Consider the following 20566-nt stretch of genomic DNA (forward strand, 5'->3'; position numbering starts at 1 on the left):
TGCCCCTATGTACAAGAATATAACTACTATAATACTGCTGCTATGTATAAGAATATAACTGCTATAATACTGCTCCTATGTGCAAGAATATAACTACTATAATACTGCTCCTATGTGCAAGAATATAACTACTATAATACTGCCCCTATGTACAAGAATATAACTACTATAATACTGCCTCCTATGTACAAGAATATAACTACTATAATACTGCCCCCTAAGTGCAAGAATATAACTACTATAATACTGCTCCTATGTACAAGAATATAACTACTATAATACTGCTCCTATGTACAAGAATATAACTACTATAATACTGCTCCCTATGTACTAAAATATAACTACTATAATACTGCCCCTATATACAAGAATATACAGTAAGTACTATAATACTGCCCCTATGTACAAGAATATAACTACTATAATACTGCTCCTATGTACAAGAATATAACTACTATAATACTGCCCCTATGTACAAGAATATAACTACTATAATACTGCCCCTATGTACAAGAATATAACTACTATAATACTGCCCCCTATGTACAAGAATATAACTACTATAATACTGCCCCCTATGTACAAGAATATAACTACTATAATACTGCCCCTATGTACAAGAATATAACTACTATAATACTGCCCCTATGTACAAGAATATAGCTACTAAAATACTGCTATAATACTACTATAATACTGATAATAATGATAATACTGATAATAATGATAGCCTGTGATCCTCCAACATGCACTCTTATCAATATTTCTCTAAAATCCTTATATTATTCCTTCTGATGAACCTCCTGGACAGGGAGATGTGTGGAGATAAGTTTATTCATCACGCTGTGCTTATCTGTCACATATATCATTTAGGTTAGAGACATCTCTGTATTAGGTTGGGCAGTCACCCCCTTTCCTGTTTTAGTTCTCTCTATCAGGGTTTATCAGGGATAGTGGGGGACAGCCGTTGCTGAGCGGGGGCACCAGATTCGCTATATAGGGTGCCAACCTCCACGACAGGTAGAATCATTTCAGGTTCTGAATATTGCATTATAATTTCATTACTTTGTGCTGTTACTATCTTTATAATAAGTCCTTTAGGGATATGCGCTATATATATGATGAACACGTATCTGTGGATCATTTTTATTCCCTTATCACATAGGCATTGTTGTTTTTAATGGATTCTAATAAATGATATCATTTTTTGAGGATTTATATCTTTACACACTACTTTCTTCTCCTCTCCTTTAGTTTTGTCAGTACTATAACACTGCCCCTGTATATATGAATATAACTCCTATCATACTGTCTCCTCTTGGTGAATAATATAGATGCAATTATTCTTCTTGTTTTTTATTCTCCTCAGTGATAACATAGGATAAGACGTCTCCATTTCCACCTGCAGATCGATAGTGACGTCTTGATATCACCATTACAGAATTGATTTTCTTGTTTTTCTTGTTCCTTATTTCCAGGACTGGTGACACATTTTATCTGGAAGTTTCTTTTTTCTTCCCCCATTGGATCGATATCTTTATAATAATAGCCTCAGTTTCCATGCAGACTTCTCTCATTTGACACTTTGTATATTCTCTGCCTAGAGACATATTTCCCAGGACCCTAATGCAATCTCTGTATCCGGCCCCCCCACCTACAATGCCGCCATTATAATACTGGTGTCTTATGTGGCAGGGGAGTCTTTGGCCCCATTTTGGGCTCAGGAGGAGCCTTGTACAGCTGCATCCTCTTCATCCCCTACATCTACTCCCCTGTTTGCTCTTTTCCAGCTTCTCACAATCATCCATCCAGGATTCTGACCCTTACGCGAAGCCCGAATCGAGGAGCGTCACCAACTTCTCGACGCGGTCTACATCTGCCGGAAACTTCGCTGTCAGTCGCTCCGCTCGTTCGCTCTGTCCCTAAGGAGCTTTTGTTTCCATAGGAACCTATTTAACCATCACATCACTTTATAAATGAACCTCGCTGCAGAATATTCCGCCACCGACACACAAATCTGTGCCAAGGCGTTCACACTAGAATAGCTCGCCATGGATAATATATAACCCATGCATCTGTTCCCTTTCTTTCCGTCGGTACATATGGGTGCCATGAGGATGGGCAGTTAAGGGTTAACCCTGGATGGCACAGGAGGCTAACCCCTATCAGAGCACCATCAGCAGAACACAGTGCCTGGTCAGTGGTGGTCAGTGCAAGGAGGAGTGGGCATGAGCCTGGCAGCAGCAGGTTGGGTCATACAGGTCTCAGTACCAGCTGTTGCCCTCCCTTCATGTAAAAACCTAAGGGAGCCCAGGAGGATGAGCTCAGCCGAGGTCGCCCTGGATCTGTAGAAAAGGGTCTACTCCACCGGCAACCATGGACCTCTCCTTCATGGCAGCTCAGGTAAGACTGGGTGCTCTCCTTCCATTACTGCTCTTATTGCACATCTTATAACCAGTCACATCATTATGTTCTATGAGACTGAGAAGATAAAGTGCAGCATGTATGGGAGATACTGAGCATGAATATCCCAGGAGCACACCATGGATAATCCCGGATCCAACTGTATTACTAAGTAACTTATTATTATTATTATTATTATTATATACATTTAGAATTGTATCATAATGTGGCACACTGACGGAATCAGTTCTGCAAACGTGTTTATTAAAGAGTGTAACAATATAATGTGTAATGTTATACTATATATACACAGTACCAGGTTTAATGTTATACTATATACACAGTACCAGGTGTAATGTTATACTATATACACAGTACCAGGTGTAATGTTATACTATATACACAGTACCAGGTGTAATGTTATACTATATACACAGTACCAGGTGTAATGTTATACTATATACACAGTACCAGGTTTAATGTTATACTATATACACAGTACCAGGTGTAATGTTATACTATATACACAGTACCAGGTGTAATGTTATACTATATACACAGTACCAGGTGTAATGTTATACTATATACACAGTACCAGGTGTAATGTTATACTATATACACAGTACCAGGTGTAATGTTATACTATATATACACAGTACCAGGTGTAATGTTATACTATATACTCAGTACCAGGTGTAATGTTATACTATATATACACAGTACCAGGTGTAATGTTATACTATATATATACAGTACCAGGTGTAATGTTATACTATATACACAGTACCAGGTGTAATGTTATACTATATACACAGTACCAGGTGTAATGTTATACTATATACACACAGTACCAGGTGTAATGTTATACTATATACACAGTACCAGGTGTAATGTTATACTATATATACACAGTACCAGGTGTAATGTTATACTATATACACACAGTACCAGGTGTAATGTTATACTATATACACAGTACCAGGTGTAATGTTATACTATATATACACAGTACCAGGTGTAATGTTATACTATATACACACAGTACCAGGTGTAATGTTATACTATATACACAGTACCAGGTGTAATGTTATACTATATATACTCAGTACCAGGTGTAATGTTATACTATATATATACAGTACCAGGTGTAATGTTATACTATATACACAGTACCAGGTGTAATGTTATACTATATACACAGTACCAGGTGTAATGTTATACTATATACACACAGTACCAGGTGTAATGTTATACTATATACACAGTACCAGGTGTAATGTTATACTATATATACACAGTACCAGGTGTAATGTTATACTATATACACACAGTACCAGGTGTAATGTTATACTATATACACAGTACCAGGTGTAATGTTATACTATATACACAGTACCAGGTGTAATGTTATACTATATACACAGTACCAGGTGTAATGTTATACTATATATACACAGTACCAGGTGTAATGTTATACTATATGCACAGTGCCAGGTGTAATGTTATACTATATGCACAGTGCCAGGTGTAATGTTATACTATATACTCAGTACCAGGTGTAATGTTATACTATATACACAGTACCAGGTTTAATGTTATACTATATACACAGTACCAGGTGTAATGTTATACTATATACACAGTACCAGGTGTAATGTTATACTATATACACACAGTACCAGGTGTAATGTTATACTATATACACAGTACCAGGTGTAATGTTATACTATATATACACAGTACCAGGTGTAATGTTATACTATATACACACAGTACCAGGTGTAATGTTATACTATATACACACAGTACCAGGTGTAATGTTATACTATATACACAGTACCAGGTGTAATGTTATACTATATACACACAGTACCAGGTGTAATGTTATACTATATACACAGTACCAGGTGTAATGTTATACTATATATACACAGTACCAGGTGTAATGTTATACTATATACACACAGTACCAGGTGTAATGTTATACTATATACACAGTACCAGGTGTAATGTTATACTATATACACAGTACCAGGTGTAATGTTATACTATATACACAGTACCAGGTGTAATGTTATACTATATACACAGTACCAGGTGTAATGTTATACTATATACACACAGTACCAGGTGTAATGTTATACTATATACACAGTACCAGGTGTAATGTTATACTATATACTCAGTGCCAGGTGTAATGTTATACTATATACTCAGTGCCAGGTGTAATGTTATACTATATACTCAGTACCAGGTGTAATGTTATACTATATACACAGTACCAGGTGTAATGTTATACTATATACACAGTACCAGGTGTAATGTTATACTATATACACACAGTACCAGGTGTAATGTTATACTATATACACAGTACCAGGTGTAATGTTATACTATATATACACAGTACCAGGTGTAATGTTATACTATATACACACAGTACCAGGTGTAATGTTATACTATATACACAGTACCAGGTGTAATGTTATACTATATACACAGTACCAGGTGTAATGTTATACTATATACACAGTACCAGGTGTAATGTTATACTATATACACAGTACCAGGTGTAATGTTATACTATATACACACAGTACCAGGTGTAATGTTATACTATATACACAGTACCAGGTGTAATGTTATACTATATACACAGTACCAGGTGTAATGTTATACTATATACACAGTACCAGGTGTAATGTTATACTATATACACAGTACCAGGTGTAATGTTATACTATATACACAGTACCAGGTGTAATGTTATACTATATACACAGTACCAGGTGTAATGTTATACTATATATACACAGTACCAGGTGTAATGTTATACTATATGCACAGTACCAGGTTTAATGTTATACTATATACACAGTACCAGGTGTAATGTTATACTATATACACAGTACCAGGTGTAATGTTATACTATATACACAGTACCAGGTGTAATGTTATGCTATATACACAGTACCAGGTGTAATGTTATACTATATATACACAGTACCAGGTTTAATGTTATACTATATACACAGTACCAGGTGTAATGTTATACTATATACACAGTACCAGGTGTAATGTTATACTATATACACAGTACCAGGTGTAATGTTATACTATATACACAGTACCAGGTGTAATGTTATACTATATACACAGTACCAGGTGTAATGTTATGCTATATACACAGTACCAGGTGTAATGTTATACTATATATACACAGTACCAGGTTTAATGTTATACTATATACACAGTACCAGGTGTAATGTTATACTATATACACAGTACCAGGTTTAATGTTATACTATATACACAATACCAGGTGTAATGTTATGCTATATACACAGTACCAGGTGTAATGTTATACTATATACACAGTACCAGGTGTAATGTTATGCTATATACACAGTACCAGGTTTAATGTTATACTATATACACAGTACCAGGTGTAATGTTATACTATATACACAGTACCAGGTGTAATGTTATACTATATACACAGTACCAGGTGTAATGTTATACTATATACACAGTACCAGGTGTAATGTTATACTATATATACTCAGTACCAGGTGTAATGTTATACTATATACACAATACCAGGTGTAATGTTATACTATATACACAGTACCAGGTGTAATGTTATACTATATACACAGTACCAGGTGTAATGTTATACTATATACACAGTACCAGGTGTAATGTTATACTATATACACAGTACCAGGTGTAATGTTATACTATATACACACAGTACCAGGTGTAATGTTATACTATATACACAGTACCAGGTGTAATGTTATACTATATATACAGTACCAGGTGTAATGTTCTGCTATATATACTCAGTACCAGGTGTAATGTTATACTATATACACAGTACCAGGTGTAATGTTATACTATATACACAGTACCAGGTGTAATGTTATACTATATATACAGTACCAGGTGTAATGTTATACTATATACACAGTACCAGGTGTAATGTTATACTATATACACAGTACCAGGGGTAATGTTATACTATATATACTCAGTACCAGGTGTAATGTTATACTATATACACAGTACCAGGTGTAATGTTATACTATATATACACAGTACCAGGTGTAATGTTATACTATATACACAGTGCCAGGTGTAATGTTATACTATATACACAGTACCAGGTGTAATGTTATACTATATACACAGTACCAGGTGTAATGTTATACTATATACACAGTACCAGGTGTAATGTTATACTATATACACAGTACCAGGTGTAATGTTATACTATATACACAGTACCAGGTGTAATGTTATACTATATACACAGTACCAGGTGTAATGTTATACTATATGCACAGTGCCAGGTGTAATGTTATACTATATACTCAGTACCAGGTGTAATGTTATACTATATACACAGTACCAGGTTTAATGTTATACTATATACACAGTACCAGGTGTAATGTTATACTATATACACAGTACCAGGTGTAATGTTATACTATATACACAGTACCAGGTGTAATGTTATACTATATACACAGTACCAGGTGTAATGTTATACTATATACACAGTACCAGGTGTAATGTTATACTATATACACAGTACCAGGTGTAATGTTATACTATATATACACAGTACCAGGTGTAATGTTATACTATATGCACAGTACCAGGTTTAATGTTATACTATATACACAGTACCAGGTGTAATGTTATACTATATACACAGTACCAGGTGTAATGTTATACTATATATACACAGTACCAGGTGTAATGTTATACTGTATACACAGTACCAGGTGTAATGTTATACTATATGCACAGTACCAGGTGTAATGTTATACTATATACACAGTACCAGGTATAATGTTATACTATATATACACAGTACCAGGTGTAATGTTATACTGTATACACAGTACCAGGTGTAATGTTATACTATATGCACAGTACCAGGTGTAATGTTATGCTATATATGCACAGTACCAGGTGTAATGTTATACTATATATACACAGTACCAGGTGTAATGTTATACTATATACACAGTACCAGGTGTAATGTTATACTATATACACAGTACCAGGTGTAAGGTTATACTATATGCACAGTACCAGGTGTAATGTTATACTATATACACAGTACCAGATGTAATGTTATAGTATATACACAGTACCAGGTGTAATGTTATACTATATACACAGTACCAGGTGTAATGTTATACTATATACACAATACCAGGTGTAATGTTATAGTATATATACACAGTACCAGGTGTAATGTTATACTATATACACACAGTACCAGGTGTAATGTTATACTATATACACAGCACCAGGTGTAATGTTATGCTATATATACACAGTACCAGGTGTAATGTTATAGTATATACACAGTACCAGGTGTAATGTTATACTATATGCACAGTACCAGGTGTAATGTTATACTATATACACAGTACCAGGTGTAATGTTATGCTATATATGCACAGTACCAGGTGTAATGTTATACTATATACACAGTACCAGGTGTAATGTTATACTATATATACACAGTACCAGGTGTAATGTTATGCTATATACACAGTACCAGGTGTAATGTTATACTATATATACACAGTACCAGGTGTAATGTTATACTATATACATAGTACCAGGTGTAATGTTATACTATATGCACAGTACCAGGTGTAATGTTATACTATATACACAGTACCAGGTGTAATGTTATACTATATACACAGTACCAGGTGTAATGTTATACTATATACACAGTACCAGGTGTAATGTTATACTATATACACAGTACCAGGTGTAATGTTATACTATATACACAGTACCAGGTTTAATGTTATACTATATACACAGTACCAGGTGTAATGTTATACTATATACACAGTACCAGGTTTAATGTTATACTATATACACAGTACCAGGTGTAATGTTATACTATATACACAGTACCAGGTGTAATGTTATACTATATACACAGTACCAGGTTTAATGTTATACTATATACACAGTACCAGGTGTAATGTTATACTATATACACAGTACCAGGTGTAATGTTATACTATATACACAGTACCAGGTGTAATGTTATACTATATACACAGTACCAGGTGTAATGTTATACTATATACACAGTACCAGGTGTAATGTTATACTATATATACACAGTACCAGGTGTAATGTTATACTATATACTCAGTACTAGGTGTAATGTTATACTATATATACACAGTACCAGGTGTAATGTTATACTATATATATACAGTACCAGGTGTAATGTTATACTATATACACAGTACCAGGTGTAATGTTATACTATATACACACAGTACCAGGTGTAATGTTATACTATATACACAGTACCAGGTGTAATGTTATACTATATATACACAGTACCAGGTGTAATGTTATACTATATACACACAGTACCAGGTGTAATGTTATACTATATACACAGTACCAGGTGTAATGTTATACTATATATACACAGTACCAGGTGTAATGTTATACTATATACACACAGTACCAGGTGTAATGTTATACTATATACACAGTACCAGGTGTAATGTTATACTATATATACTCAGTACCAGGTGTAATGTTATACTATATATATATACAGTACCAGGTGTAATGTTATACTATATACACAGTACCAGGTGTAATGTTATACTATATACACAGTACCAGGTGTAATGTTATACTATATACACACAGTACCAGGTGTAATGTTATACTATATACACAGTACCAGGTGTAATGTTATACTATATATACACAGTACCAGGTGTAATGTTATACTATATACACACAGTACCAGGTGTAATGTTATACTATATACACAGTACCAGGTGTAATGTTATACTATATACACAGTACCAGGTGTAATGTTATACTATATACACAGTACCAGGTGTAATGTTATACTATATATACACAGTACCAGGTGTAATGTTATACTATATGCACAGTGCCAGGTGTAATGTTATACTATATGCACAGTGCCAGGTGTAATGTTATACTATATACTCAGTACCAGGTGTAATGTTATACTATATACACAGTACCAGGTTTAATGTTATACTATATACACAGTACCAGGTGTAATGTTATACTATATACACAGTACCAGGTGTAATGTTATACTATATACACACAGTACCAGGTGTAATGTTATACTATATACACAGTACCAGGTGTAATGTTATACTATATATACACAGTACCAGGTGTAATGTTATACTATATACACACAGTACCAGGTGTAATGTTATACTATATACACACAGTACCAGGTGTAATGTTATACTATATACACAGTACCAGGTGTAATGTTATACTATATACACACAGTACCAGGTGTAATGTTATACTATATACACAGTACCAGGTGTAATGTTATACTATATATACACAGTACCAGGTGTAATGTTATACTATATACACACAGTACCAGGTGTAATGTTATACTATATACACAGTACCAGGTGTAATGTTATACTATATACACAGTACCAGGTGTAATGTTATACTATATACACAGTACCAGGTGTAATGTTATACTATATACACAGTACCAGGTGTAATGTTATACTATATACACAGTACCAGGTGTAATGTTATACTATATACACACAGTACCAGGTGTAATGTTATACTATATACTCAGTGCCAGGTGTAATGTTATACTATATACTCAGTGCCAGGTGTAATGTTATACTATATACTCAGTACCAGGTGTAATGTTATACTATATACACAGTACCAGGTGTAATGTTATACTATATACACAGTACCAGGTGTAATGTTATACTATATACACACAGTACCAGGTGTAATGTTATACTATATACACAGTACCAGGTGTAATGTTATACTATATATACACAGTACCAGGTGTAATGTTATACTATATACACACAGTACCAGGTGTAATGTTATACTATATACACAGTACCAGGTGTAATGTTATACTATATACACAGTACCAGGTGTAATGTTATACTATATACACAGTACCAGGTGTAATGTTATACTATATACACAGTACCAGGTGTAATGTTATACTATATACACAGTACCAGGTGTAATGTTATACTATATACACACAGTACCAGGTGTAATGTTATACTATATACACAGTACCAGGTGTAATGTTATACTATATACACAGTACCAGGTGTAATGTTATACTATATACACAGTACCAGGTGTAATGTTATACTATATACACAGTACCAGGTGTAATGTTATACTATATACACAGTACCAGGTGTAATGTTATACTATATACACAGTACCAGGTGTAATGTTATACTATATATACACAGTACCAGGTGTAATGTTATACTATATGCACAGTACCAGGTTTAATGTTATACTATATACACAGTACCAGGTGTAATGTTATACTATATACACAGTACCAGGTGTAATGTTATACTATATACACAGTACCAGGTGTAATGTTATGCTATATACACAGTACCAGGTGTAATGTTATACTATATATACACAGTACCAGGTTTAATGTTATACTATATACACAGTACCAGGTGTAATGTTATACTATATACACAGTACCAGGTGTAATGTTATACTATATACACAGTACCAGGTGTAATGTTATACTATATACACAGTACCAGGTGTAATGTTATACTATATACACAGTACCAGGTGTAATGTTATGCTATATACACAGTACCAGGTGTAATGTTATACTATATATACACAGTACCAGGTTTAATGTTATACTATATACACAGTACCAGGTGTAATGTTATACTATATACACAGTACCAGGTTTAATGTTATACTATATACACAATACCAGGTGTAATGTTATGCTATATACACAGTACCAGGTGTAATGTTATACTATATACACAGTACCAGGTGTAATGTTATGCTATATACACAGTACCAGGTTTAATGTTATACTATATACACAGTACCAGGTGTAATGTTATACTATATACACAGTACCAGGTGTAATGTTATACTATATACACAGTACCAGGTGTAATGTTATACTATATACACAGTACCAGGTGTAATGTTATACTATATATACTCAGTACCAGGTGTAATGTTATACTATATACACAATACCAGGTGTAATGTTATACTATATACACAGTACCAGGTGTAATGTTATACTATATACACAGTACCAGGTGTAATGTTATACTATATACACAGTACCAGGTGTAATGTTATACTATATACACAGTACCAGGTGTAATGTTATACTATATACACACAGTACCAGGTGTAATGTTATACTATATACACAGTACCAGGTGTAATGTTATACTATATATACAGTACCAGGTGTAATGTTCTGCTATATATACTCAGTACCAGGTGTAATGTTATACTATATACACAGTACCAGGTGTAATGTTATACTATATACACAGTACCAGGTGTAATGTTATACTATATATACAGTACCAGGTGTAATGTTATACTATATACACAGTACCAGGTGTAATGTTATACTATATACACAGTACCAGGGGTAATGTTATACTATATATACTCAGTACCAGGTGTAATGTTATACTATATACACAGTACCAGGTGTAATGTTATACTATATATACACAGTACCAGGTGTAATGTTATACTATATACACAGTGCCAGGTGTAATGTTATACTATATACACAGTACCAGGTGTAATGTTATACTATATACACAGTACCAGGTGTAATGTTATACTATATACACAGTACCAGGTGTAATGTTATACTATATACACAGTACCAGGTGTAATGTTATACTATATACACAGTACCAGGTGTAATGTTATACTATATACACAGTACCAGGTGTAATGTTATACTATATGCACAGTGCCAGGTGTAATGTTATACTATATACTCAGTACCAGGTGTAATGTTATACTATATACACAGTACCAGGTTTAATGTTATACTATATACACAGTACCAGGTGTAATGTTATACTATATACACAGTACCAGGTGTAATGTTATACTATATACACAGTACCAGGTGTAATGTTATACTATATACACAGTACCAGGTGTAATGTTATACTATATACACAGTACCAGGTGTAATGTTATACTATATACACAGTACCAGGTGTAATGTTATACTATATATACACAGTACCAGGTGTAATGTTATACTATATGCACAGTACCAGGTTTAATGTTATACTATATACACAGTACCAGGTGTAATGTTATACTATATACACAGTACCAGGTGTAATGTTATACTATATATACACAGTACCAGGTGTAATGTTATACTGTATACACAGTACCAGGTGTAATGTTATACTATATGCACAGTACCAGGTGTAATGTTATACTATATACACAGTACCAGGTATAATGTTATACTATATATACACAGTACCAGGTGTAATGTTATACTGTATACACAGTACCAGGTGTAATGTTATACTATATGCACAGTACCAGGTGTAATGTTATGCTATATATGCACAGTACCAGGTGTAATGTTATACTATATATACACAGTACCAGGTGTAATGTTATACTATATACACAGTACCAGGTGTAATGTTATACTATATACACAGTACCAGGTGTAAGGTTATACTATATGCACAGTACCAGGTGTAATGTTATACTATATACACAGTACCAGATGTAATGTTATAGTATATACACAGTACCAGGTGTAATGTTATACTATATACACAGTACCAGGTGTAATGTTATACTATATACACAATACCAGGTGTAATGTTATAGTATATATACACAGTACCAGGTGTAATGTTATACTATATACACACAGTACCAGGTGTAATGTTATACTATATACACAGCACCAGGTGTAATGTTATGCTATATATACACAGTACCAGGTGTAATGTTATAGTATATACACAGTACCAGGTGTAATGTTATACTATATGCACAGTACCAGGTGTAATGTTATACTATATACACAGTACCAGGTGTAATGTTATGCTATATATGCACAGTACCAGGTGTAATGTTATACTATATACACAGTACCAGGTGTAATGTTATACTATATATACACAGTACCAGGTGTAATGTTATGCTATATACACAGTACCAGGTGTAATGTTATACTATATATACACAGTACCAGGTGTAATGTTATACTATATACATAGTACCAGGTGTAATGTTATACTATATGCACAGTACCAGGTGTAATGTTATACTATATACACAGTACCAGATGTAATGTTATACTATATACACAGTACCAGGTGTAATGTTATACTATATACACAGTACCAGGTGTAATGTTATACTATATACACAGTACCAGGTGTAATGTTATACTATATACACAGTACCAGGTGTAATGTTATACTATATACACAGTACCAGGTGTAATGTTATACTATATATGCACAGTACCAGGTGTAATGTTATACTATATATACACAGTACCAGGGGTAATGTTATACTATATATACACAGTACCAGGTGTAATGTTATACTATATACACAGTACCAGGTGTAATGTTATACTATATATACACAGTACCAGGGGTAATATTATACTATATACACAGTACCAGGTGTAATGTTATACTATATACACAGTACCAGGTGTAATGTTATACTATATACACAGTACCAGGTGTAATGTTATACTATATATACACAGTACCAGGGGTAATGTTATACTATATATACACAGTACCAGGTGTAATGTTATACTATATACACAGTACCAGTTGTAATGTTATACTATATACACACAGTACCAGGTGTAATGTTATAGTATATACACAGTACCAGGTGTAATGTTATACTATATACACAGTACCAGGTATAATGTTATACTATATACACAGTACCAGGTATAATGTTATACTATATATACACAGTACCAGGTGTAATGTTATACTATATATACACAGTACCAGGTGTAATGTTATACTATATACACAGTACCAGGTGTAATGTTATACTATATACACACAGTACCAGGTGTAATGTTATAGTATATACACAGTACCAGGTGTAATGTTATACTATATACACAGTACCAGGTGTAATGTTATACTATATACACACAGTACCAGGTGTAATGTTATAGTATATACACAGTACCAGGTGTAATGTTATACTATATACACAGTACCAGGTGTAATGTTATAGTATATACACAGTACCAGGTGTAATGTTATACTATATACACAGTACCAGGTGTAATGTTATACTATATACACAGTACCAGGTGTAATGTTATACTATATACACAGTACCAGGTGTAATGTTATACTATATACACACAGTACCAGGTGTAATGTTATACTATATACACAGTACCAGGTGTAATGTTATACTATATACACAGTACCAGGTGTAATGTTATGCTATATATACTCAGTACCAGGTGTAATGTTATACTATATACACAGTACCAGGTGTAATGTTATACTAAATACACAGTACCAGGTGTAATGTTATACTATATATACAGTACCAGGTGTAATGTTATACTATATACACAGTACCAGGTGTAATGTTATACTATATACACCGTACCAGGGGTAATGTTATACTATATATACTCAGTACCAGGTGTAATGTTATACTATATACACAGTACCAGGTGTAATGTTATACTATATATACACAGTACCAGGTGTAATGTTATACTATATACACAGTGCCAGGTGTAATGTTATACTATATACACAGGACCAGGTGTAATGTTATACTATATACACAGTACCAGGTGTAATGTTATACTATATACACAGTACCAGGTGTAATGTTATACTATATACACAGTACCAGGTGTAATGTTATACTATATACACAGTACCAGGTGTAATGTTATACTATATACACAGTACCAGGTGTAATGTTATACTATATATGCACAGTACCAGGTGTAATGTTATACTATATACCCAGTACCAGGTGTAATGTTATACTATATACACAGTACCAGGTGTAATGTTATACTATATATATACACAGTACCAGGTGTAATGTTATACTGTATACACAGTACCAGGTGTAATGTTATAGTATATATACACAGTACCAGGTGTAATGTTATACTATATACACAGTACCAGGTGTAATGTTATAGTATATACACAGTACCAGGTGTAATGTTATACTATATATACACAGTACCAGGTGTAATGTTATACTATATACACAGTACCAGGTGTAATGTTATACTATATATGCACAGTACCAGGTGTAATGTTATACTGTATACGCAGTACCAGGTGTAATGTTATACTATATGCACAGTACCAGGTGTAATGTTATACTATATACACAGTACCAGGTATAATGTTATACTATATATACACAGTACCAGGTGTAATATTATACTATATACACAGTACCAGGTGTAATGTTATACTATATACACAGTACCAGGTGTAATGTTATACTATATGCACAGTACCAGGTGTAATGTTATACTATATACACAGTACCAGATGTAATGTTATAGTATATACACAGTACCAGGTGTAATGTTATATTATATACACAGTACCAGGTGTAATGTTATACTATATACACAATACCAGGTGTTATGTTATAGTATATATACACAGTACCAGGTGTAATGTTATACTATATACACAGTACCAGGTGTAATGTTATAGTATATACACAGTACCAGGTGTAATGTTATAGTATATATACACAGTACCAGGTGTAATGTTATACTATATACACAGTACCAGATGTAATGTTATACTATATACACAGTACCAGGTGTAATGTTATACTATATACACAGTACCAGGTGTAATGTTATACTATATACACAGTACCAGGTGTAATGTTATACTATATACACAGTACCAGGTGTAATGTTATACTATATATGCACAGTACCAGGTGTAATGTTATGCTATATATACACAGTACCAGGTGTAATGTTATAGTATATACACAGTACCAGGTGTAATGTTATACTATATGCACAGTACCAGGTGTAATGTTATACTATATACACAGTACCAGGTGTAATGTTATACTATATACACACAGTACCAGGTGTAATTTTATACTATATACACAGTACCAGGTGTAATGTTATGCTATATATACACAGTACCAGGTGTAATGTTATAGTATATACACAGTACCAGGTGTAATGTTATACTATATGCACAGTACCAGGTGTAATGTTATACTATATACACAGTACCAGGTGTAATGTTATACTATATACACAGTACCAGGTGTAATGTTATGCTATATATGCACAGTACCAGGTGTAATGTTATACTATATACACAGTACCAGGTGTAATGTTATACTATATATACACAGTACCAGGTGTAATGTTATGCTATATACACAGTACCAGGTGTAATGTTATACTATATATACACAGGACCAGGTGTAATGTTATACTATATACATAGTACCAGGTGTAATGTTATACTATATGCACAGTACCAGGTGTAATGTTATACTATATACACAGTACCAGATGTAATGTTATACTATATACACAGTACCATGTGTAATGTTATACTATATACACAGTACCAGGTGTAATGTTATACTATATACACAGTACCAGGTGTAATGTTATACTATATACACAGTACCAGGTGTAATGTTATACTATATACACAGTACCAGGTGTAATGTTATACTATATATGCACAGTACCAGGTGTAATGTTATACTATATATACACAGTACCATGGGTAATGTTATACTATATATACACAGTACCAGGTGTAATGTTATACTATATACACAGTACCAGGTGTAATGTTATACTATATATACACAGTACCAGGGGTAATATTATACTATATACACAGTACCACGTGTAATGTTATACTATATACACAGTACCAGGTGTAATGTTATACTATGTACACAGTACCAGGTGTAATGTTATACTATATATACACAGTACCAAGGGTAATGTTATACTATATATACACAGTACCAGGTGTAATGTTATACTATATACACAGTACCAGTTGTAATGTTATACTATATACACACAGTACCAGGTGTAATGTTATAGTATATACACAGTACCAGGTGTAATGTTATACTATATACACAGTACCAGGTGTAATGTTATACTATATATACACAGTACCAGGTGTAATGTTATACTATATACATAGTACCAGGTGTAATGTTATACTATATACACACAGTACCAGGTGTAATGTTATAGTATATACACAGTACCAGGTGTAATGTTATACTATATACTCAGTACCAGGTGTAATGTTATACTATATACACACAGTACCAGGTGTAATGTTATAGTATATACACAGTACCAGGTGTAATGTTATACTATATACACAGTACCAGGTGTAATGTTATACTATATATACACAGTACCAGGTGTAATGTTATACTATATACATAGTACCAGGTGTAATGTTATACTATATACACACAGTACCAGGTGTAATGTTATAGTATATACACAGTACCAGGTGTAATGTTATACTATATACTCAGTACCAGGTGTAATGTTATACTATATACACACAGTACCAGGTGTAATGTTATAGTATATACACAGTACCAGGTGTAATGTTATACTATATACACAGTACCAGGTGTAATGTTATAGTATATACACAGTACCAGGTGTAATGTTATACTATATACACAGTACCAGGTGTAATGTTATACTATATACACAGTACCAGGTGTAATGTTATACTATATATACACAGTACCAGGTGTAATGTTATACTATATACATAGTACCAGGTGTAATGTTATACTATATACACACAGTACCAGGTGTAATGTTATAGTATATACACAGTACCAGGTGTAATGTTATACTATATACTCAGTACCAGGTGTAATGTTATACTATATACACACAGTACCAGGTGTAATGTTATAGTATATACACAGTACCAGGTGTAATGTTATACTATATACACAGTACCAGGTGTAATGTTATAGTATATACACAGTACCAGGTGTAATGTTATACTATATACACAGTACCAGGTGTAATGTTATACTATATACACAGTACCAGGTGTAATGTTATACTATATACACACAGTACCAGGTGTAATGTTATACTATATACACAGTACCAGGTGTAATGTTATGCTATATATACACAGTACCAGGTGTAATGTTATACTATATACACAGTACCAGGTGTAATGTTATGCTATATATACACAGTACCAGGTGTAATGTTATAGTATATACACAGTACCAGGTGTAATGTTATACTATATGCACAGTACCAGGTGTAATGTTATACTATATACACAGTACCAGGTGTAATGTTATACTATATACACAGTACCAGGTGTAATGTTATACTATATATATACACAGTACCAGGTGTAATGTTATACTGTATACACAGTACCAGGTGTAATGTTATAGTATATATACACAGTACCAGGTGTAATGTTATACTATATACACAGTACCAGGTGTAATGTTATAGTATATACACAGTACCAGGTGTAATGTTATACTATATATACACAGTACCAGGTGTAATGTTATACTATACACACAGTACCAGGTGTAATGTTATACTATATATACACAGTACCAGGTGTAATGTTATACTGTATACACAGTACCAGGTGTAATGTTATACTATATGCACAGTACCAGGTGTAATGTTATACTATATATACAGTACCAGGTATAATGTTATACTATATATACACAGTACCAGGTGTAATGTTATACTGTATACACAGTACCAGATGTAATGTTATACTATATGCACAGTACCAGGTGTAATGTTATGCTATATATGCACAGTACCAGGTGTAATGTTATACTATATATACACAGTACCAGGTGTAATGTTATACTATATACACAGTACCAGGTGTAATGTTATACTATATACACAGTACCAGGTGTAATGTTATACTATATGCACAGTACCAGGTGTAATGTTATACTATATACACAGTACCAGATGTAATGTTATAGTATATACACAGTACCAGGTGTAATGTTATACTATATACACAGTACCAGATGTAATGTTATAGTATATACACAGTACCAGGTGTAATGTTATACTATATACACAGTACCAGGTGTAATGTTATACTATATACACAGTACCAGGTGTAATGTTATAGTATATACACAGTATCAGGTGTAATGTTATAGTATATATACACAGTACCAGGTGTAATGTTATACTATATACACAGTACCAGATGTAATGTTATACTATATACACAGTACCAGGTGTAATGTTATACTATATACACAGTACCAGGTGTAATGTTATACTATATACACAGTACCAGGTGTAATGTTATACTATATACACAGTACCAGGTGTAATGTTATACTATATATGCACAGTACCAGGTGTAATGTTATGCTATATATACACAGTACCAGGTGTAATGTTATAGTATATACACAGTACCAGGTGTAATGTTATACTATATGCACAGTACCAGGTGTAATGTTATACTATATACACACAGTACCAGGTGTAATGTTATACTATATACACAGTACCAGGTGTAATGTTATGCTATATATACACAGTACCAGGTGTAATGTTATAGTATATACACAGTACCAGGTGTAATGTTATACTATATGCACAGTACCAGGTGTAATGTTATACTATATACACAGTACCAGGTGTAATGTTATACTATATACACAGTACCAGGTGTAATGTTATGCTATATATGCACAGTACCAGGTGTAATGTTATACTATATACACAGTACCAGGTGTAATGTTATACTATATATACACAGTACCAGGTGTAATGTTATGCTATATACACAGTACCAGGTGTAATGTTATACTATATATACACAGTACCAGGTGTAATGTTATACTATATACATAGTACCAGGTGTAATGTTATACTATATGCACAGTACCAGGTGTAATGTTATACTATATACACAGTACCAGATGTAATGTTATACTATATACACAGTACCAGGTGTAATGTTATACTATATACACAGTACCAGGTGTAATGTTATACTATATACACAGTACCAGGTGTAATGTTATACTATATACAGAGTACAAGGTGTAATGTTATACTATATATGCACAGTACCAGGTGTAATGTTATACTATATATGCACAATACCAGGTGTAATGTTATACTATATATACACAGTACCAGGGGTAATGT

The 20566-nt window shown here is 33.2% G+C and overlaps 1 protein-coding gene across 1 annotated transcript in view; it reads left to right on the top strand.

Annotated features, from left to right (window-relative positions):
- The first annotated feature begins 1407 nt into the window (after positions 1–1407).
- The window catches only part of CUNH14orf132 (chromosome unknown C14orf132 homolog), a 101471-nt gene continuing 82312 nt past the window's right edge, over positions 1408–20566 (top strand). The window contains exon 1 of the mRNA XM_073638351.1: positions 1408–2403. Coding sequence (XP_073494452.1) covers positions 2377–2403 — 27 coding nt within the window. The 5' untranslated portion in view covers positions 1408–2376. The remainder of the gene's footprint in view (positions 2404–20566) is intronic.

The sequence above is a fragment of the Phyllobates terribilis genome, unplaced genomic scaffold (genome assembly GCF_046119375.1).
Source record: "Phyllobates terribilis strain yellow unplaced genomic scaffold, ASM4611937v1 Scaffold_7__3_contigs__length_470593459, whole genome shotgun sequence".
NCBI lineage: Eukaryota > Metazoa > Chordata > Amphibia > Anura > Dendrobatidae > Phyllobates > Phyllobates terribilis.